Source organism: Hippopotamus amphibius, chromosome 8, assembly GCF_030028045.1.
Source record: "Hippopotamus amphibius kiboko isolate mHipAmp2 chromosome 8, mHipAmp2.hap2, whole genome shotgun sequence".
NCBI classification, from domain to species: domain Eukaryota; kingdom Metazoa; phylum Chordata; class Mammalia; order Artiodactyla; family Hippopotamidae; genus Hippopotamus; species Hippopotamus amphibius.
Genome location: NC_080193.1, coordinates 39,556,105 through 39,575,093, shown reverse-complemented (window position 1 = coordinate 39,575,093; position 18,989 = coordinate 39,556,105). Strand labels below are relative to the sequence as shown.

General features: G+C 41.9%; 1 protein-coding gene across 2 annotated transcripts in view; it reads right to left on the bottom strand.

Moving 5' to 3' along the window:
• CNTNAP5 (contactin associated protein family member 5) overlaps positions 1-18,989 on the bottom strand; it is an 893,955-nt gene that overhangs the window by 399,750 nt on the left and 475,216 nt on the right. For both annotated transcript variants that reach the window (XM_057745525.1, XM_057745526.1), the window contains exons 9-10: positions 5,445-5,594; positions 2,507-2,678 (exon numbers count right to left, since the gene is read on the bottom strand). In XM_057745525.1, the coding sequence (XP_057601508.1) occupies positions 2,507-2,678; positions 5,445-5,594 (322 nt within the window). The remainder of the gene's footprint in view (positions 1-2,506; positions 2,679-5,444; positions 5,595-18,989) is intronic.

The window sequence follows — 18,989 nt, the reverse complement described above, 5'->3', positions numbered from 1 at the left end:
CTAACCCCAGCCCCCTTGCCACCAAATGTTATATATAAGTTCAAGAAATAATTAATTAAGCCAGTTTCCCTTCTGTTAGAGACACTGTCTGGTAAATCAAGAAAAATGTCCCATTTACCCACTAAACTAAACACAATCCCTTATTATATAATTAACCAAAACACAATTGTATGTAATACAATTATACAGACTACAATTACACAGAAGTAATGATGCAAAGTAGATGGCAATGGTGTCCATGTAATTGAAAATAATGAGAGCTCTCTTGATTAGAAATTAACTTACCAGAAGAGATCCCTATTGATAAATGTTCCCTCTATCAATCTGCACTTTGCAAAAGGCTGTCCTGGCTGATGAAGTCGGATGTTCACCCCTCATCGTGAATAAAGACTATAGGACGACAAGCATTCCACGCAGTATCTTTATTCTGAGGTCTCTAAACTAGCACACTCTAATGAAGCATACATTTTATTACCCACTTCTCCAGCTGGCCATATAGAAAAAAAATGAAGCAGAAGAGACTGGAAGTCTGTGTGATTTGTTGAGGATCCCATGTGGAGTGGTGTTAACAGAGAAACATGCACATAAAGTTCCACCAAATTATATCAGTCATTCTGAGCATGAGAGGACATTATAGTCTGCAAAGCTGATTTCTGTGATGCCCAGTGCAGGCACCTGCTACTTCTCATCATTGGTCCCTTGGACTGGGGCCGTCACCACTCTACCTCTGGGCTGGTTCTTTTCCAATCCATCCTTCTCCCTTTCCCTGAGCACTATTTTATTTTTCTCAAAGATTTATTTTATTGTTTATTTATTTATTGAATTTTTGCCTGTGCTGGGCCTTCGTTGCTGCACATGGGCTTTCTATAGTTGTGGAGAGCGGGGGCTACTCTTCATTGCAGTACACTGGTTCCTCATTGCGGTGGCTTCGCTTGTTGCGGAGCAGGGGCTCTAGGCACATGGGTTTCAGTAGTTGTGGCACGTGGGCTCAGTAGCTGTGGTTCACGGGCTTAGTTGTTCCACGGCATGTGGGATATTCCCGGACCAGGGCTCGAACCCATGTTCCCTGCATTGGCAGGCGGATTCGTAACCACTGCACCGCCAGGGAAGCCCCCCGAGTACTCTTAATGAAACAAATCTGACTACCTTCCTTCTTGAGTCCTCCTAGAGTAGGAGGCTAAATGCCATAGGCACGCAGAGTTCTTCATAACTGGCTATATTCACATCCTGTGCTCTACCACCAAGACCTACCTTCCCCAGTGAGCTATATTTTGTGGAATCTAAGGCACCACTCATTGTAAGGCATGCCATTATTTTTATGCTCCAAAAAAAAATAAATCTTGCCAATTCAACTATCATAAACCATCAACTGTAAAATGCATCCCAATATTAGAGATTTTTAAATGAAGTGTCTTGAGTGGATGAAATACCTGCAAGCTATGAGCCCTCTTTTTCCAATGCCATTTCACATGCCATATCCGGCCAACCCTGTCAACACCATCACCCCCGCTCCTCAGCCAAGCATGCCTGTCCTTTAAAACTCAGCTCAGCACTGCTTCCTGAAAACCTTCCTGACCTCAGCTGCCACTGTCATATGTCCCACAAATAAGGGTACACTTCTTGGTCGCTGATAGCATTTTACTGTAATGTCTAATTAATTCCCTGATGAAACATAAGCAGAGACTGAATCACCAAAACACAGGCAAGCCCTGAACACATATTCACCCATTCAGTAAATGGTATTTTGACCGAGGTGAGTAGACTTGGAAGAAAGAAGGAGGTTAAAGTGCTAGAGAGGAAACATGGACCACCTGATTAACCTCGCTGAAAATTCAGAACCCCTCCTCCTTCATTTTCTGCAGCGCGTCTTTGAATCTAGAAATTTCAAATAGAAGGAGAGCCAGAGCCCAGGAGAAATGAGGAGGAAAAGGGATCTTTTTCTAGATGTCTATGTTGTGGGATAAAGGTGCTGATTCTCTGTCCAGGGTCCAGTCTCCTCTGAGCCAAAGAAGCAGCGGGTTAGGGGTGGTGACAGCAAACGGGCCCCCAGGGAGTCACTGTACTATTGGGCTCTGTCCAAACCTCTGTTTTAGGAATCCCAGAGGGTTTGATTCTCATCTGTCTGTCTCAGAAGGGACACTTGGCGCAGCGAAGAATGACATGGTGTAAGAGAGAAGCGATTCCTCCCTCCTTTTCGCTTCACTCTTTAACTTCAAAGTAATCAAATGTTGTTTACGCATAAAATTTTAATCCTTTCACAAATTTGTATTTTGATTGAATTTGCATATCCCATTTACTGCAAGTCAACACGAAGAGAGACTCAACTCATTTAAACCATTTTTCTCCAGGCCCGAAATCCTTTCAGAAATATTTTCCATTAGGCGACTCAATTATGTCTAACGTGGCTAATGTCAGTGTATTCAAATTTTGGTGAAAGAAACTCATATTTAGAACAGTGAGAATGGGAAGGGGGGTGGGAGAACAGAGGAGAAGAGACCATAATTACCTGTCTTTGATGCTACACAGATCAATGTGTAAATCACTAAAATTCCCCAGGGAACCTTGCTGAACTGAAATGAGGTCCTTGGGCTGGTTATCAATAAAGATGAGCCTCATGCAGCCTTGGAAAGCCTTAATGGGATTTAAACATTGGGAATCGGTGAGATTGTCAGGGCACCCTGTGGGACAGAGAAAAAAAAAGGAAGAAGAATACTGAAACGATCAGTCATTGCTTCAGCGACCTATTGATAAAGACCTTGAGGTCTAATTATTTCAGTGTATTTTCATTCACAGCAGTGAACACATACTTGTTGTAAATCCTAGCATTCTCAGGGAGGGGACAGAACTGGTACAACACGGGGCACACTCAATCACTGTATAGAACAAGAAAGAAAATGTATTAAAGGGGATACTGAACCTATCGCATTTATCTCGTCCTTATTTCTTTTTTCCCTATTTGTAAGCTATCTGCCATTCTTTTGTGTGGTATACTTCACCTGGCCCTCGAAAGCAACCGATCATAACTTGGGAATTTCAGCTCTGTCTTGAAACACACTTTTAAATGCACAATTCAATTCCGAATTACACTTTCAGAGAAAATTATGCTTTGGGTAAAAAGGGCGGCAGAGTAATTGTCTGGTTAATTGTCAACACTATCAGGCTTAGTTCCTGAGAAAGGTACACACAGGAAACGTAACTAGAATTTTGAAGTGATACGCAAAGCAAATCCAGATGCTACAGAAACGAAGGGTTTAAAGGCACATAGTCATAGGGCTGTAATCACATACCTGAAAGGTTAACGCCATCCCTTTTGAAAGGGTGTTCTTTAAAAAAAGATACGCATTGCACTGATTGAGCATAGATTGCCATCAGGGAATAACTACCTGACATTAAGACAGTTATAGAGCCACGTACATGCATGAGTGTTGTGCGCTTTATAAATTCCATCCCGATGGTTTTAATAGGTTCAGAGCATATGGGGATGCCAGCTTAAAAACATGGCAATAACCCATAAATAATTGGGAATTATTTCAGCCATCTCTAATAGACAGTCACTGCTGGGCTGAAGCCCAGCAGCTGGTTAACAGCTCACAAGCACACTATAAAATGAAGAGAGATGCTACAACTTCTAATGGAAGCTGTAGAAAGAATTTATGTAAGTTGACTATTATTACTCAAACTCGTTTTTCACTTTCCTTAAGTTTACAGTCTACGTGTGGGGCGTTTGTTTAAACACTGTTCAGATCCCCAATAAATCTTCCCTCCTCAGCCTGAAGCCCTGTGAGACCCACATCTAAAAACACTTCTTCAACTGGGGGAGGGGACCGTTTTGCCTTTGAGGCATTTCAGATGCTTAAGTAACATAATTAATTCAACATTGTTTTCCCCAGAATAAATGTAAGATTGCTTTTGTCTCTGTCAATGAAACACTGCATATGATGCAAGATTATACAGTCTGTGAAACATATCTTTGGGCCCCCAAAATCCCCCTTCTGCAGTCTTTACAGTACATCCCTTTGCTGTCTCTAGTGTGTTATAGAGAACACAGATTTGGGGTTAAATCCTGCTTCTACTACTCGCACAAATTATTTCATCTCTGTAAACACCAGTCTTATTATCTGTAAGATGGGGCTAATATTACCTACCTCATAAAGTTTCAGCATGAATTAAATGACATAAGACACATAAAACATTTGCAGAGAATGAAAGTGTTCCCTTTGGAAAAGAATTTGTTATCTAGGCACACGTGAAGATTTGGAGTGAAGGACAGAGGCTGTGGCCCTGAAATCAAACCACAAAATCCCTCCACACTGTGTCCCTTCCAGACACTCCAGTGTGTACACTGCAACTGTGCAAATTCTCTTTTGTATTTCAAAGCTGAACCGCATGTCACTGGTATGAGAGAAGTGATTTGCAAATTCTCTTTTAGAGATTGTACTTTATAATTTTACAGGATACTTCTCTTGAGTGCAGGCCCAGCTGAGCCCATATTTTCAAAAGTTGAAGCCAGTCTGTCCGTTTTAATGTAGAAAGCACAATGCTGTACATTTAAACTTGAGCTCACTGAACTCTCCCAGCAATTCTGCTTTGTTTCCCCATGTCCTTGATAAGGAAGTTCAAGGACCATGAGTGTGTTACTCAAGGTCACACAGCTAATGAGATTAATTACTCTTTAGAGATTGTTTCTATAACACCAACAACTAAGTAATTAGACGTGAATATCTTTAATGAAAAAAAACCTTTGAAATACTAAATAAGAATATACATACATCTATTAAAAAAGAAGCAAATGCCTAATTATATATTTTTTCCTCCGTACCAGCTTGCCCTTGTGTTTTCATCTTTGCAAAGTTTCCTAGCGTTTGAGGGGGCAACATCTGTACTGGCTGCTCTTTGTGGAGCTACAAGTTCATGGTCCTTCTAGGTCTTCCCCATCTTTAGCTGCCCCACTCCATGAGCGTGGACTCCAGGAATGTGGGGAGGGGATGGATAGGGGATTAAGAAAGCAAATCAACAGAGAAGTGACTGAGAAAGCTAAGGATGCTGGTTGTACCTTCCTACCTGGATTTTTTTTTCTCTTGCAGGTACTACTGACTATCAGTACACTTTCTCCAAGTTTCAGCTGAGTTTCTCCTTTGGAATATGATCACAGAGTCTGGCGTGGCTGCAAAAATCTCCTTTGAACATGTTATATAACACCAGCTCTTATAGCTAGAGTTTTTTTTTTTTTTTTTCTTCTCCTCAGCACTGACCTAGAAAATTTATATTTGTACAGCTGTGAGACAGCTTGCTTCTCATTATTTTGGGCTTGAGGGTAGGGGTGTGTGCGTGTGTGTGTTGGGAGAATGGTCAATTTGGTACAGAAAGAACTGTTGTAGTGAAATAATTGTCCACTGCATCCTCCCTCCCTCCTTAATTTTCACTTCAAAAGCTGGGGAGTTTACCTCCAAAGTAGTAGCGATTTCCAGAATAAATCTGCATCCGGGTGGTGTCCTGAGCCGGGGATGCTGCATCCTTATCCAGAGTGAGGGTGATACGGTTCCTTCTGGCCGTGATGCTCACTGAATGCCACGAACCATCGTCCAAGTCGCTGCCTGCAAAAGAAACAGGAAGGGCAGGCATAGGGATGATTGATTCCAGCCCGTGTGGACAGAGTGGGGCTCCTTTCCTTGCCTGTGGTGGTCCCTGTACATTCTCAGAGTGGTCCTCTCTTCCCTTTGCTTAAGCCAAATTCCCAGCTGCTTCCCAGGAGTCAGCTTTCTTTTTCTTTTTACCACTTCATTCTATTATTTTCTTTTTTAAGAAGGGGCTGAACCACTTCTGATTTGTTTGATTTGAAAACAAAAGCGCAAAACCCAAACGTGTTTGTATACTACAGAGGTATAGAAAACATCTATTGACCTATTGACATAAAAATGCAGAGTAAAAAAGTGAAAAAGAAAAAAAAAAGAAAAATTCAAAATGTTCCCAGTGATTTTTAATCTCTGAGTGGTAAGGTTGTAGGCAATTTTAGTTTTCTTGCATTTTTCTACGTGTGCCTTATAGTTCTTTTTTAGTAAAAAAAAAATAAAATAAACTGTTTTTAGAAGCAAAAGTAGATGAGGAAGGGTAGATTCCAATGACAAACCAGGCAGAGGAGTCTCCTGTTGAAAGGAGGTAACAAAATAGTTTAGTTCCAACTGTATTCCTTAACTAATTACGTGACACTGGCTGCATTACCTGCATTTGCTGAGCTCTGGTTTTATCGTCTATAAATATCATAATTCTTTATCTACATCATTGGTAAGGGATCCATTGAGATCAGGTCGGAAAGTTACCGGGGTAGGTTGTGAGCAGAGTGGGTGTTTATTAAAAGCTAATTTCTCTCTTTTTCTTTTGCCCCAGATGCCTTTGACTTGTGGTACACTGTGGACCTACTTTGTTGGGGAAAGTGCACTGAGAATTACTCACGAGTTTTTTAACTATTTCCTGCAAAACGTTTATCTTTTAAGGCTCTGTTTGTGCAAAGTGCTTGCTGAAGGAAACACGGTCATATTACCCAGTCCAGTCACAAAGATCTATTTGTAACCAGAGCACAGAGCCACCCACGTCTTCACTCAATAGACATGTGTTGTGCCCTACTCTGGGCCAAGTTACCTTCCTTTCCTCATTGCCTCAGTTTTCCCCCCTGCAAAATGGGGAGAATGATTGTACTCACAGGCTCCTGTGAGAATTATACGCGTTAATATAGCAGAGCTTGTAGGAGAGTTCATATCACATCATGAGTAGACGATCACACTCGCTAAAACAAAAAGACAGAACAGCAACCACAGAATGTCCCCCTGCATTTGGGAGAAAGCACTGTCACATCACCTGGTCTCTGTCCTGGGGTAATCCATAGTTAGATGGAAGAGACTTAGGCCAAGAGGCTTAAACCATTGTCCTTTGAGAATTTCAGGCTAGTAGCTTAGAGGAACAAGCCAACAACAGTCCCACTTGCAATTATGAGGCTAGAGAAGAACGACCTAACTCTGTATAAGGATCCTGAAAGGACTTCATAGAAGAGGGGGTGACAATTTAGGGAAGTTTTGAAAACTGAGCAAGAGTTTTCCACTTCTCAAGATTTCCAGGGGACAGAGAGCCTGTACAGAGAAGCAAAAGTCTGGAATGAGAAGCAGGACAGGACAACAGGAAGGCAGATGGGAAGAGGGTCCAGTCACCCATGGGCCTCGCATGCCAGGCTAAGGAAGGCGTTTCAACGATGTCCTTGGACAAAGGATTCTGGAAGGTACTTTACCCAAGCCAATTCTCTTAGAATCTCTGGCGATGGGGCCCTAGGCATCTGCATTACATATATACACTACCAAATGTAAAATAGATGGCTAGTGAGAAGCTGCTGCATAGCACAAGGAGATCAGCTTGGTGCTTTTGACGAACTAGAGAGGTGGGATGGAGAGGGTGGAAGGAAGACTCAAGAGGGAGGGGATATAGGGGTATATATATAAATATAGCTGATTCACTTTGTTGTGCAGCAGAAACTAATACAACATTGTAAAGCAATTATACTCCAATAAAGATGTATAATATATATATTTACAAAAAACGAAGAAAAGTAAAAGCTTTGAGGAGAGTCATTAATCTGAGATAGAACACCTCTGAGTCTTGATAACTGAGGGTAGTTGTACACAAAGACTCTTAAAAAGAGAGGGAGTATACCTTGGTAAATAGACATAAAGCAGTTTTGATGGCTTCTAATATTTGAATGAATAAACAGAATATTATTTAAAAAATAAATAATAAATAATAAATAAAAATAAACAGCCCCCTTGATGATTCTAGTGTGCAGCCAGGAATGAAATCACTGGTCTAGAATCTGGGAGTCCAAAAGGGGACAGTTAGTTGTGAGGATGACCTGGCTGGAGGCCCACATTCAGAGACTCTGGTGGCCAGTGGGGGGAGCCGGGAGGAGTCGAGGCTGGAAACAGAACTGGTGGGGCCTCTCACTTGTACAGGCCCCAGGAGACAGAATGAGCAGGGTCTCAGCCAAAGTAGCAGCAATGAAAACGGAGAGGAAGGACGGATGAAGAGCTATTTCCAGAGCTAAATGAGCTCAGTCTTGGTAGCATCTACTGAGGCAGTCCCTGAGAAACCAGCTGGGAAGAAAGCACTGACAGTCAGACCAGAGGTCTGCAGGGCTTCTTAGAACAGCTACTCAAATGCCCCTGAGCCATCGGATGGCTGGAGAAGCTGCCCCAAGGAGAGCACGGCGCCAGGCTGGGGTCCCAGCTGCCTTGCACCGGGGCAGCCATGCTCCATCTGTTCCGAATGGCCCAGATGTGGGGCGCCGCCTGCATTTCCAGCCAGCATTTGCTGCAGCCCTGAACATCTGCTAAGGGTGGAGAGGAGGATGCAGAGGCTGCTCAACCTGGAGGCCCTGCTTTCCCCCAAAGGCCAAGGTCTGGGTCCCAGCAACAGGGATTCTGCTAATGAGGCAGAGGGTCTGTCAGGTGTTTCCTGGTACTGAACACTGGGCTTCTGTCAGGGGCATTTGCAGGGCATAGCCAGCTGTAGGTCTTTATTCCTTTTACTGTCATCTGCATACTGATTTAAATACCTCTGCATAACAGATGAGACTGCATTTGCACATAAACTACAGACTGGGCTGGAAGGGAGTCACTAACTCCTTCAACAGACAGGGTGAAAATAGCCCTTGAGGGCCCAGCTAGGCATCAGGGATGCAGTAGGGAAGAAAGTAGAGGCAGAGGCCAGGAGCGTGCACCACCTCATTAGAGACACGTCATTGAGTCACTGTAGAGAGGACACTGGCACAAGGAATAGGTCCGCACAGTATAAGGGGACCAGAGCTAGGGGCTCGAGCTTGTGAGTTCTGACTAGGGGTTCCATCCCTTCCCCAGGTTACCATCCACATGTCTTTAAAAGCATCACTTAATAAAGGTTTGCTTGGTTGGTTGTTTGTTTTCTTTTTCTCTCCTGTTTTTTCTTTGTGGTCTGCTTTTCCTTTTGATTTGATCTCTTTTGATCTCTTCCTACAGGGTCCCTAGTCCCTGCAGGGGGAGCCTGTGTGAAACCTTAGCTCTTAGAAGAAAATTTTCCAACAGTAGTTCTTGCTGCTGACCACACAAAGGGATCACCTGGGGAGATTTTGAAAAGACATGTCCCCGGGGCCTCACAACAGGTTAATTAAGGCAGACTTCTGGGGGTGGCCGCAGGCCTTGGAAGTTTCAAAGACCCCAGAGCTTTGATTGTGCAACCCAGGTTGGGAACTAATCCAGGAGAGATTCCAGAAAAGGAAGCGAAGAAGAAGCTAAGAAAAACAAGACCAGCTCAGAGGAGCTGACCTGGGCATAGATTCCCAGGCAAGGGAAGCTGCAGGTCCCTCTCTAAATATCGCCTTCTACCTGGGCTCCCCTTTTTCCCTTCATTCTGTTAATGGATCCAAAATAACACCCCTGGAGCTTCTTCAAGGTTTATTTTTAAAGAGCACTGTTTAAAAGGTACAGGTTTAAGTGCTGTTAATTATTCACAAACTAGGGAAAATCAATTCTATCAGGTTGCTTTCCTCCAAAACTCTCTTTGAGATAAATAGCTCTGAAAAAAGTAAAAGTTTTCAATGAAGGGAACAGGAAAGCATTACCTTTCCTGTAACCAGGGACACCTTTTTGGGAAAAAAACCTCTCCAGGTAGAGGAATAGGGTGCTTAGGCCCCCTTTGGGGTGCTAAGCACTCGTGTGATTTAAACGCTGAGACTTAAAAGGTGGGACTTGGGTCCTGGAAAGATCGTTAGTTGATGACAAACGTCAAGCTTCTGAACTTGAATGTGAGGTTAAATAATATTTGTCATCTCTCAGGCTGGCAGCGAAGATAAACCAGTTATACTCTCTGTTAGTGGATATGGAGAACAGGCAATTTCAAAAGTTGGTACATTCTTTCTAGAAGGCAATGTATCAATAAGCATCAAAGTCCCTAAAAATATCATACCTCATCTCTACGAATTTTATTCTGAAGAATTAATCCTAAAATAGTAGCAGCTGCAAGCAAGGTTTATGGTGAAGAGAGTTCATGACATCATTTATAATATCACTGATAATAGCAAAAACTCACAACTACTACTATTTCCGATAACAGCAGGTTAGATAAATCAGATGTGATGTATTCGATAATATGGAATATAATTCTGAATGTTTGTTTTTCTATATGAATTTTAGTATAATGCATGTAATGCCATAAAATAGACTGTGATGTCTCTATAGAGATTGTATTAAATTTGTCATTTAACTTAGGGAGAAATATCTTCTTGTTTGTTCTTTTGGCCGCATTGGGTCTTCATTGCTGCACATGGGCTTTCTCTAGCTGCGGTGAGCAGGGGCTGCTCTTTGTTGCAGCCCGTAGGCTTCTCATTGAGGTGACCTCTTGTTACAGAGCATGGACTCTAGGGTGCACGGGCTTCAGTAGTTGTGGCATGTGGGCTCAGTAGTTGTGGCTCACAGGCTCAGTAGTTGTGGCTCGCAGGCACTAGAGCACAGACTCAGTAGTTGTGAAGCATAGACTTAGTTGCTCTGAGGCATGCGGGATCTTCCCAGACCAGGGCTCGAACCCGTGTCCCTGCATTGGCAGGCTGATTCTTAACCACTGTGCTACCAGGGAAGTCCTGAAATGATATCTTTATAATGTTGAGTTATCCCATCCACGAATAGGATATCTTTTTACATTTGTACAAGTCTTATTCAGTGCCTTTCAGGAGGGTTTTAACACTTTTCTTGTATGGTTTTGCACATTTCTTGTCAAATGTGTTCCAAAGTATTTCACCTTCTTTGTCACTACTGTAAATGAAATTTTCACTACCATTAATAATAATGATAATAATATGGAATATAATGTAGTCATTAAAATCATAATTCTAAGAATAATAGTGATATCCTGATAAGTGAAAAATAGTATGTGTGGTATGGTTCCCATTTGTTAAAAATGGCTACGAAGAGAAAATACTGGAAAGTTGTTGAATGACAGAATCACAGATTCTTTTTTCTCATACAGAGTACTAGAATTTGCCAAGTTTCTAAAAAGATGTGCAACATTTATAATTATTTTTTAAAACTAACAAAGTGTTGAAGCTGAGGTAAAGGATAGGGAGACTTTTCATTTTTTTCCACTTCTTACCCCATTATTTAAAGTGGCTGCTCCTGGTCCCAGAATTCAGCCTAAGGCATTAGTATAAAAGGTCTCTCACAGAGAGGGTTGCATAGGCTTAGAAGGTTTTCTTCATGGGGAAAAAAAGAAAAAGGCATTTTCCATCCTTGTAACTGAACTTGCAAATGAAATGTGAAACACAGCCCAATTGTAAAAATAGCTAATTATACACTCTACCAGTACTGAATATTTGCAATGTGCCAGGCACTTTAAATATATAATTCCTAATTCTCACCATAGTCCCAGAGGCCAGGTTTTCTGGTCCTCACGTTATGGATGCTAAAACGGAAAATTGGCTAGGCTGCCTAGGGCCGTGTGGTTACTGAGAGGCAGAGCCAGAATTCAAAGGGAGGGGTCAGGCACCGAGGCTGAGCTCCTTCTGCTCTCCACACTTCCACAGCTAGCCCATGTGGAATTTAACTTTGCTTTTATTTATTTATATTTTTGAAACAGCTTTATTGAGATAAAATTCACATACCGTACAATGCACCTATGTAAAATGCACAGTTTAGTGGGGGTTTTTTAGTATATTCACAGTTAGGCAGCCATCACAATTAATTTCAAATGTTTGGAGCCCCCAAAAGAAATGCTGTACCCTCAGCTCTCAGTCTCCAGTCTCCCCAATTCCCCATCTGCAGCTGTGTCAGCCACTCATCTACTTTCTGTCTCTATGGATCTCCCTGTTGAGGGGATTTCATAGAAACGAAGTCACACATTATGTTCCCTTTTGTGACTGGCTTCTTTGCTTCACATAATGTTTTCAAGGTTCATCGCAGGTCGCAGCTTGTATCAGTCTATCTGGATGGCCGAATGTTGTTGCACTGTGTGGATAGGCCACATTTTGTTTATCCTTTTGCCAGTTGATGGACATTTGGGTTGCTTCCACTCTGCTGGTATTATGAATAGGGCCGCTATGAACATTCTTGTACAAATTTCTGTGTGGACCTATGTTTTCAATTCTCTTAGGTGTACACCTAGGAGTAGAATTCTGGGTCATATGGAAACTCCATATTTAAACTTTTGAGTATTTCCAAAGTGGCTGCACCAGTTTCTATTCTCACAAGGCAACTTCCCCTTTGACAAGACTGAGTTCCAACTTTGGTCCTGTTCTTTCATGGAACTTCTAGCTTCTGAGAAGAATTAAAGCACAATTCAACTTTTATATCTCAAAATGTCCACTTAGGTCTGATCTTGGAATTCTAGTTGACTTTTATTACTTTGATTGCATTTTTCTAGATAAATATCATTACCAAGCATCTAATGTGTTTTTTTTAAATACTTTTTATAATGAGAACTTTCCAATTGCAAATTTATAATAAGAACTTTCCAACTGTAAATTTACAGTTCACATTTGATGAAACTGAGACTCAAAGCATTTAAGCAATAGTCTGATTGCCTAAACTTTTTTACAAGAGTAGTATTTTCCCTTAAAGTAGAGTTTCTTGACTGGGTGTTTGGGGCTGGATAACTCTTTATTGGGGTGTGGTATTCTGTACTATGCTTCCTCTGTAGGATAATTAACAGCATCTCTGACTCCCGGCATGCCCCCATCCCCAGCACCAAAAACATCACCAGACACGGAGTTATAAGAGCTGTTTGTTTATTTTGGAAATGAACCCTCTGTCGGTTGCATCATTTGCAAATATTTTCTCCCATTCTGTAAGCTGTCTTTTCGCTTTGTTTATGGTTTCCTTTGCTGTGCAAACATTTTTAAGTTTAATTAGGTCCCATTTGTTTATTTTTGTATTTCCATCACTCTTGGAGACGGATCAAAAACAAATATTGTGGCGATTTAGGTCAAAGAGTGTTCTGCCTAGGTTTTCTTCTAGGAGATTGGGATTAACATATACAAATTACTATATATAAAACAGACAACCAGCAAGGGCCTACTGGGTAGCACAGGGAACTATATTCGAGATCTTTTAATAACCTATGATGGAAAATAATCTGAAAAAGAATAGAATTTTATATATGTGTGTATATATATATAGATGCATACACACTTACATAATTGAATCACTTTGTTGTACACCTGAAACTCACACAACATTGTAAATCAACTATACCGCAATTAAAAAATAAATAAATGAAAAAAAACACCATCAACCTTAGACCTGCAAGAGAATAAAATGATAACGGTATCTGAATATGCTTAGCACATTATTTGGCCATGCTAGAAGACTATAAAGTTAGGTTTGTGCTTCAAAAAAGCAACTCAGCATCAGACATTGCCAGAAGTCCCCTGCATGGGGTTAAAGGAACAGGAGGCCAGGGTGGATGGGAGCGGTGAAATGCCCTTGTTTGAGAACCACTGGGTTCAGGGAATAATTTGAGGTTGCAGAGCCTCAGAAAGCAAGTACTTGCTCTCTGTCTCCCTTGCTTTCATTTTTTTTTTTCTTTTTTCATTCTCAGGCCAGTTCCTAACAGATCTTTGCATTTCAGCCTCCATCTTATTTCACTGTCTCTTGTTATGGTTTGAAGACAGAAACTTTGAAATTGGGAGTCTGTCCCAGCACCTCTAATCGTCAGCCGAATGGCCATGTAGGGACATGCAGGGTTACAGTTCAGGCCAGAGCAGAGTCCCTGAAGACTCCATTCCCAACCCTGGAAATAACCTGTTACAAATCTCCCTGATGCCTTTATTCACCTATTACCCCTTGCTCAAAGACCTGCCACTTATAATTTCTAGACATATTTCTTAATGTCTCTCAACCTGCTTCTTTGTCTGTAAAATAAAGACACAACTGCCTGGCTTGACTTGGAAGTTTCTAGGCTTTAACTCCCCCAGAAAACCCAATTCAGCTGTTTTTCCATATCCTTTCATACCAACCTTGACGTAATGGTTCAAAGGTAGTTTCAATTTTTGAGAGAACAAAGTGGGGAATATCTAAATAATTGAATAAGGCAGTCTTCAAGTGTCAATCACATCATAAAAGAGCATATTCCAATTATTAGTACCATTATGCCGCAATTTAGGTCTGGAGACCTGTTTTTCTTGGAACCCATTTATCCATCAATTATCAAATTCTATTAACTCCTCCCTGCATATGGTGATTTGAATTCACATATTTCTTCAAATTTCCTCTCCAATTTTGATTCTATCACTGATCACGGCAGCTGGGAACTTTTTTGGTGGTCTCCTTCTTTTCCCAGCCTCTGACCCCTTTCTGGTACACGACACCTTGAATTATCAAGAGAGCAAGGTTATTAGAGTAAGTCCCCTACAGACAAATGAGTTCTGTTCTGAGAGCGTGTTAATACACCCAATTTGTTCGTAAGTCCGACGAAGTTAGCCTAGGTACCCAACTAACACAATCAGCTATACGGTACTGTACTATAATAGGTTGATAATACTTTTCATACAAATAATACATAAAAACAAACAAACAAAAAATAAACATTTTTAATTTTACAGCACAGTACCTTGAAGAGTACAGTAGTACAGTACAACAGCTGGCATCCAGGGGCTGGCATCAAGTGAACAGGCAAGAAGAGTTGCTGACTGGGGGAGGGAGAGGAGGTGGGAGATGCTAGAGCTGAAGGATCAGCAGCAGTAGGAGGCGGAGAGCGAGCTGCAATTTCACTCATGCCTGACGCTGATGGCACAGGTTCTGGTTCCTTGCTGGATCCAATTCTGTCTACCCTCTTGAAAAAAATGATCCAGTGATGTCCGGGTAGTAGCTCTTTTTATTTCATCATAGATGACACGGCAGCACTGGACTGCATTTTCAACAGCTGCTGCAACCTTTGTGTACCGTTCTATATTCGGGTCCTGTGCCTCAAAAACTAACAGTGCCTGCTCAAATAAAGAAAATCCCCCTGCCATTTCCTGCATCATGAATCTCTTTGGTTCTTCAGTTACTTCTTCTTCCTCTTGTTCCTCTTCATCCTTTCTCTTAGCCTCTAATTCTGTCAGATCTTCATTAGTAAGCTCCTCATGTTGCACAGCAAGGAGTTGAGTGAAGTCATCCTCTTTCAGGTCCAGCTCCAGCTTCTCACGGCGGGTTACTAAGTTGCTAAAGACCACATTCGCATCTTTGAAAGTTTGCAACTTGACAGTTCGTGTGTAGGGGACTTACTATATCAACCTCACAGCAAAAATCCCTCCAGTAACTTATAGACCGCAGAGAATGAAACTCAAACACTTATCTTGATAATCGATGTCTCTGTAATCAAGTCTCCATCTGTCCTCGCCATCCTATTTCCCAATATTCCTACACAAATTCCCTACTCTAACTAGCTAGGGTATTCATTATGCTCCTAATGAATGCACTAAGCTAATTGCGGCTTCATTTCCCAGCCTCTACCTCACCTGTATGCAGTCCTCCCTGCTCTCCTTCTAAGCAAATTCACCTCCTTGTCCTCCAATGCCCAGTTTTTGTCCTAGAGCTTCCTCTCCTTAACTAGAGGGACAGGAAGCATGTATATATATGTATGTATTTACTTTCTATCACAGTCACCTGGCACAATGCAGGACACACAAAAAGTACTGAGTGATTGAAACAATAAGTTCGTAAACCAGGAAATAAAGAAAGCAAGCCTCTTGTGCTCCCCCTGTATCCTAAGCATCTATTCAATGATCAGATCCTTGACCAGATCTGTACATAGACATTTTTCCTTTTAAGTTCTTATAACATCTGCTGTCTGATCTGTTCATTTAGTTCATATTATTTACTGCCTTGTACCATTAATTAACACTTCATCTCTGTAAGTATTATCTCTCCTATGGGATTAAAAGTTCCTAGGGGTCAGAGTCTGCGCTGTGTTTTGGTATCCTCCCTGGCATCAACAGAGCAACATCCTACCCTCTCCAAATGCTCCTTGATTGATTGAGCATCAGACTAGCTGAATCTCCACTGCCAAGTGTCAGCAGCAGGGCCCTCTCTGGCACCTAGACCATAAATCACAGGGTAAGCCTTTCTTAGTTGTGAAAGCCTGGCTTGTATGGCAGATAACCTGCATCCTCAGAATTCTTGGTCAGCATCTGGGAAGAAAGGAGCTGGGTTTGCCATACTCTGGGGTCAGATATAAACTGTGACGTGTTTGTGTTGATGGTGAAGACACAGTGTCTCTAGGATAGATGTGAAGGCTCAGATCCAGTGTCTACATTGGATAAAAATGAAGGTCAGCTCCAGAGCCAGATATTTCTCTGTCTCCTTTAGGAGACAGCTCAAACTCTGGAGTCCCTGACAAAAATTCTGCTTCGTATTTTGCCTGTGCTTCTTTGCTCTCTGTGATCCGGACACCCTAAGCCACCTGTGGAGTCTTACACATCTAGATCTCCTCCTACTTCTCTCCTTTAATTGGAGCATTCTTCCCTTCTTTCTTTGTTTGACCAAATTCTATTTATTCTTCAAAACCGAGCTGTATTGTCCCTGCCCCTAGGAAGACTTCCCGTTCTCACCCTTCCTGGTGCCTCTCCCCTTGTGCTCCCCCTGTATCCTAAGCATCTATTCAATTGCATCATCAGCGCTCAATACCATCCCTTTCAACAGTGCCTACAATCTTTTGGAGGGCAATGCTTCCATCCTCAGGTTTGAGTACAGTGCCAGCAGAGAGTGGATGCCTCAAAAGTTTCCTGAATTAAACTAATAGAGTGTAATAGGGCATAGCAAATCTGACTCCATATTAGATTTATTTCTTTTACCTTAACCTTTGTATTCTATTGCTTCTGCTTCCAGTTAAGAATGTTGCCTATAGCCTGAAGTTACAGGACAGCCTATTCTCAAGGCTCTGACCTTTAAGGGGATAATATTTCCACTTTATCTCTATACGAATGGTATATTTTCCATTCCTATAGAGATAAAAATTTGTAGAAAAGAGAATAACATTTGTCTTGTTAGAGGTTTACAGGAACATTGTGACTTGACCTATGTGGAAAACTGCAAGAACAAAGGATTCCCACACCAAGAAGTTTGCAACAACCAACCAGGCCCCTCCCTCACTTTATCTTAAAAAACGCTTTGCTGAAACCCTTCCAGGAATGCAGGGCTTTGGAAGGCATGGCCTATAGTAAACCTTTCTCTGCGGTTTGTTTGGTCTCATTGTGCATCGGCGACACAAACTTGTGTTAGGGAACAAATGAAGGTAAAGTGAATTATATGAGAGAATTATTAAAGCAGAAAACAAGAAAGGAAGAAAAAAAAATAAGGGCCTCCCTGGTGGTGCAGTGGTTAAGAATCTGCCTGCCAATGCAGGGGACAAGGGTTTGATCCCTGGCCCAGGAAGATCCCACATGCCTCAGAGTAACTAAGCCCATGTGCCACAACTACTGAGCCTGTGCTCTAGAGCCCACGAGCCACAACTGTTGATGCCACATGCCACAACTACTGAAGCCTGCATGCCTAAAGCCCGTGCTCCAAAATAAAAGAAGCCACCGTAATGAGAAGCACACGCACTGCGACAAAGAGTAGCCCCTGCTCCCTGCAACTAGAGAAAGCCTGTACGCAGCAACAAAGACCCAATGCAGCCAATAAATAAATTTATTTATTTATTTATTTAAAAACGAAGAAAACAAGGAAGAGCAAAGGAAATGACAGTAGTCTGACTATTGCTTTCCTATAAGACAAATCTAGTTCCCTCTGTTTCTCTTTTGAGTGAGCTAGAGAAGAAGGAAGAGTAACTCAGAAATAAAATGTTTCCATCATCATTACGCAGGCCTGAAAAAGCTGGAGAGGTGCATGAGGTCACTTCTTTGATAAACATTCCCAACCTTTGCTTGATACCTTGAAGCTTGGGCAATGGCCGTTCTCAGTTTCCATAAAGTGGAACGCCTCATCATATGTCTGTCTTCCGAAACTCAAACCCTGGGCTCAGCCAGACAGCTTGCTATAGTCATGGCCCTGTGGCTATTTGTTTGCCCTCATGAATGGGCTTTTCTCATCAACATTATCTTAGCTACAACACAGAGGCATTAATGACGGCTTAATTGAAGCAGAGGATGAGGTTCACGAAGTCATCATGTTTTCTTGATGTGCAGATGGTGGTGAAATACAAATGGATTCTACGAAAAAGGGCAATATTGGGGGAGCAGCTCTCTGAATTGCAGGGCTGCAGACTAAAACCATCTGGCCACACGTATTAACAGGGTGAGCACTCTTATCCTTCGTGACACAGCTCTTCCTGCCGTCTCCCCACCTCTGGGAGCCCCACTGGCCTTTATCTAATCAGAACTTCCCCTGAGCGTACCTCATTCCTGGGTTTGACACACTCTGCATCGTAGAACGGTTGCAACATGAATGTTGGTTAAAAATCACTTTTAACTCTTCTTCCACTGTTAAAATGAGATGCTTCAGAAATGTTTTGGAGGGCAGTTCTGGTTGTTCATCTATTCAGACACTTGCTTATACACACGGTGAATATTTAGTGAGGGCCTGTTACAAGTAAGGTATTAGACCGGGCCTTGGGCAAATTGTGGTGAGGGAGGGAGGAAGTATTCTTGTTTCTGTGAATCCTTACATTCTATGGTGACAGGAACATTGAGCAACTGATTATACAGACATATGATTAACACACATTCTTGTTTTGTAATTTGTTTTATTGAAGTATAGTTGATTTACAATGTCATGTTAATTTCCGCTGTACAGCAAAGTGATTCAGTTATACATACGTGTGTGTGTGTGTGTGTGTGTGTGTGTGTGTGTACTTTTTATATTCTTTCCCATTACGGTTTATCACAGGATATTGACTACAGTTCCCGGTGCTCTACAGTAGCAACTTGCTGCTTCTCCATTCTCTATATAGTAGTTTGCATCTGCTAATCCCAAACTCCCAGTCCATTCCTCCCACACCCCCTTTCCCCT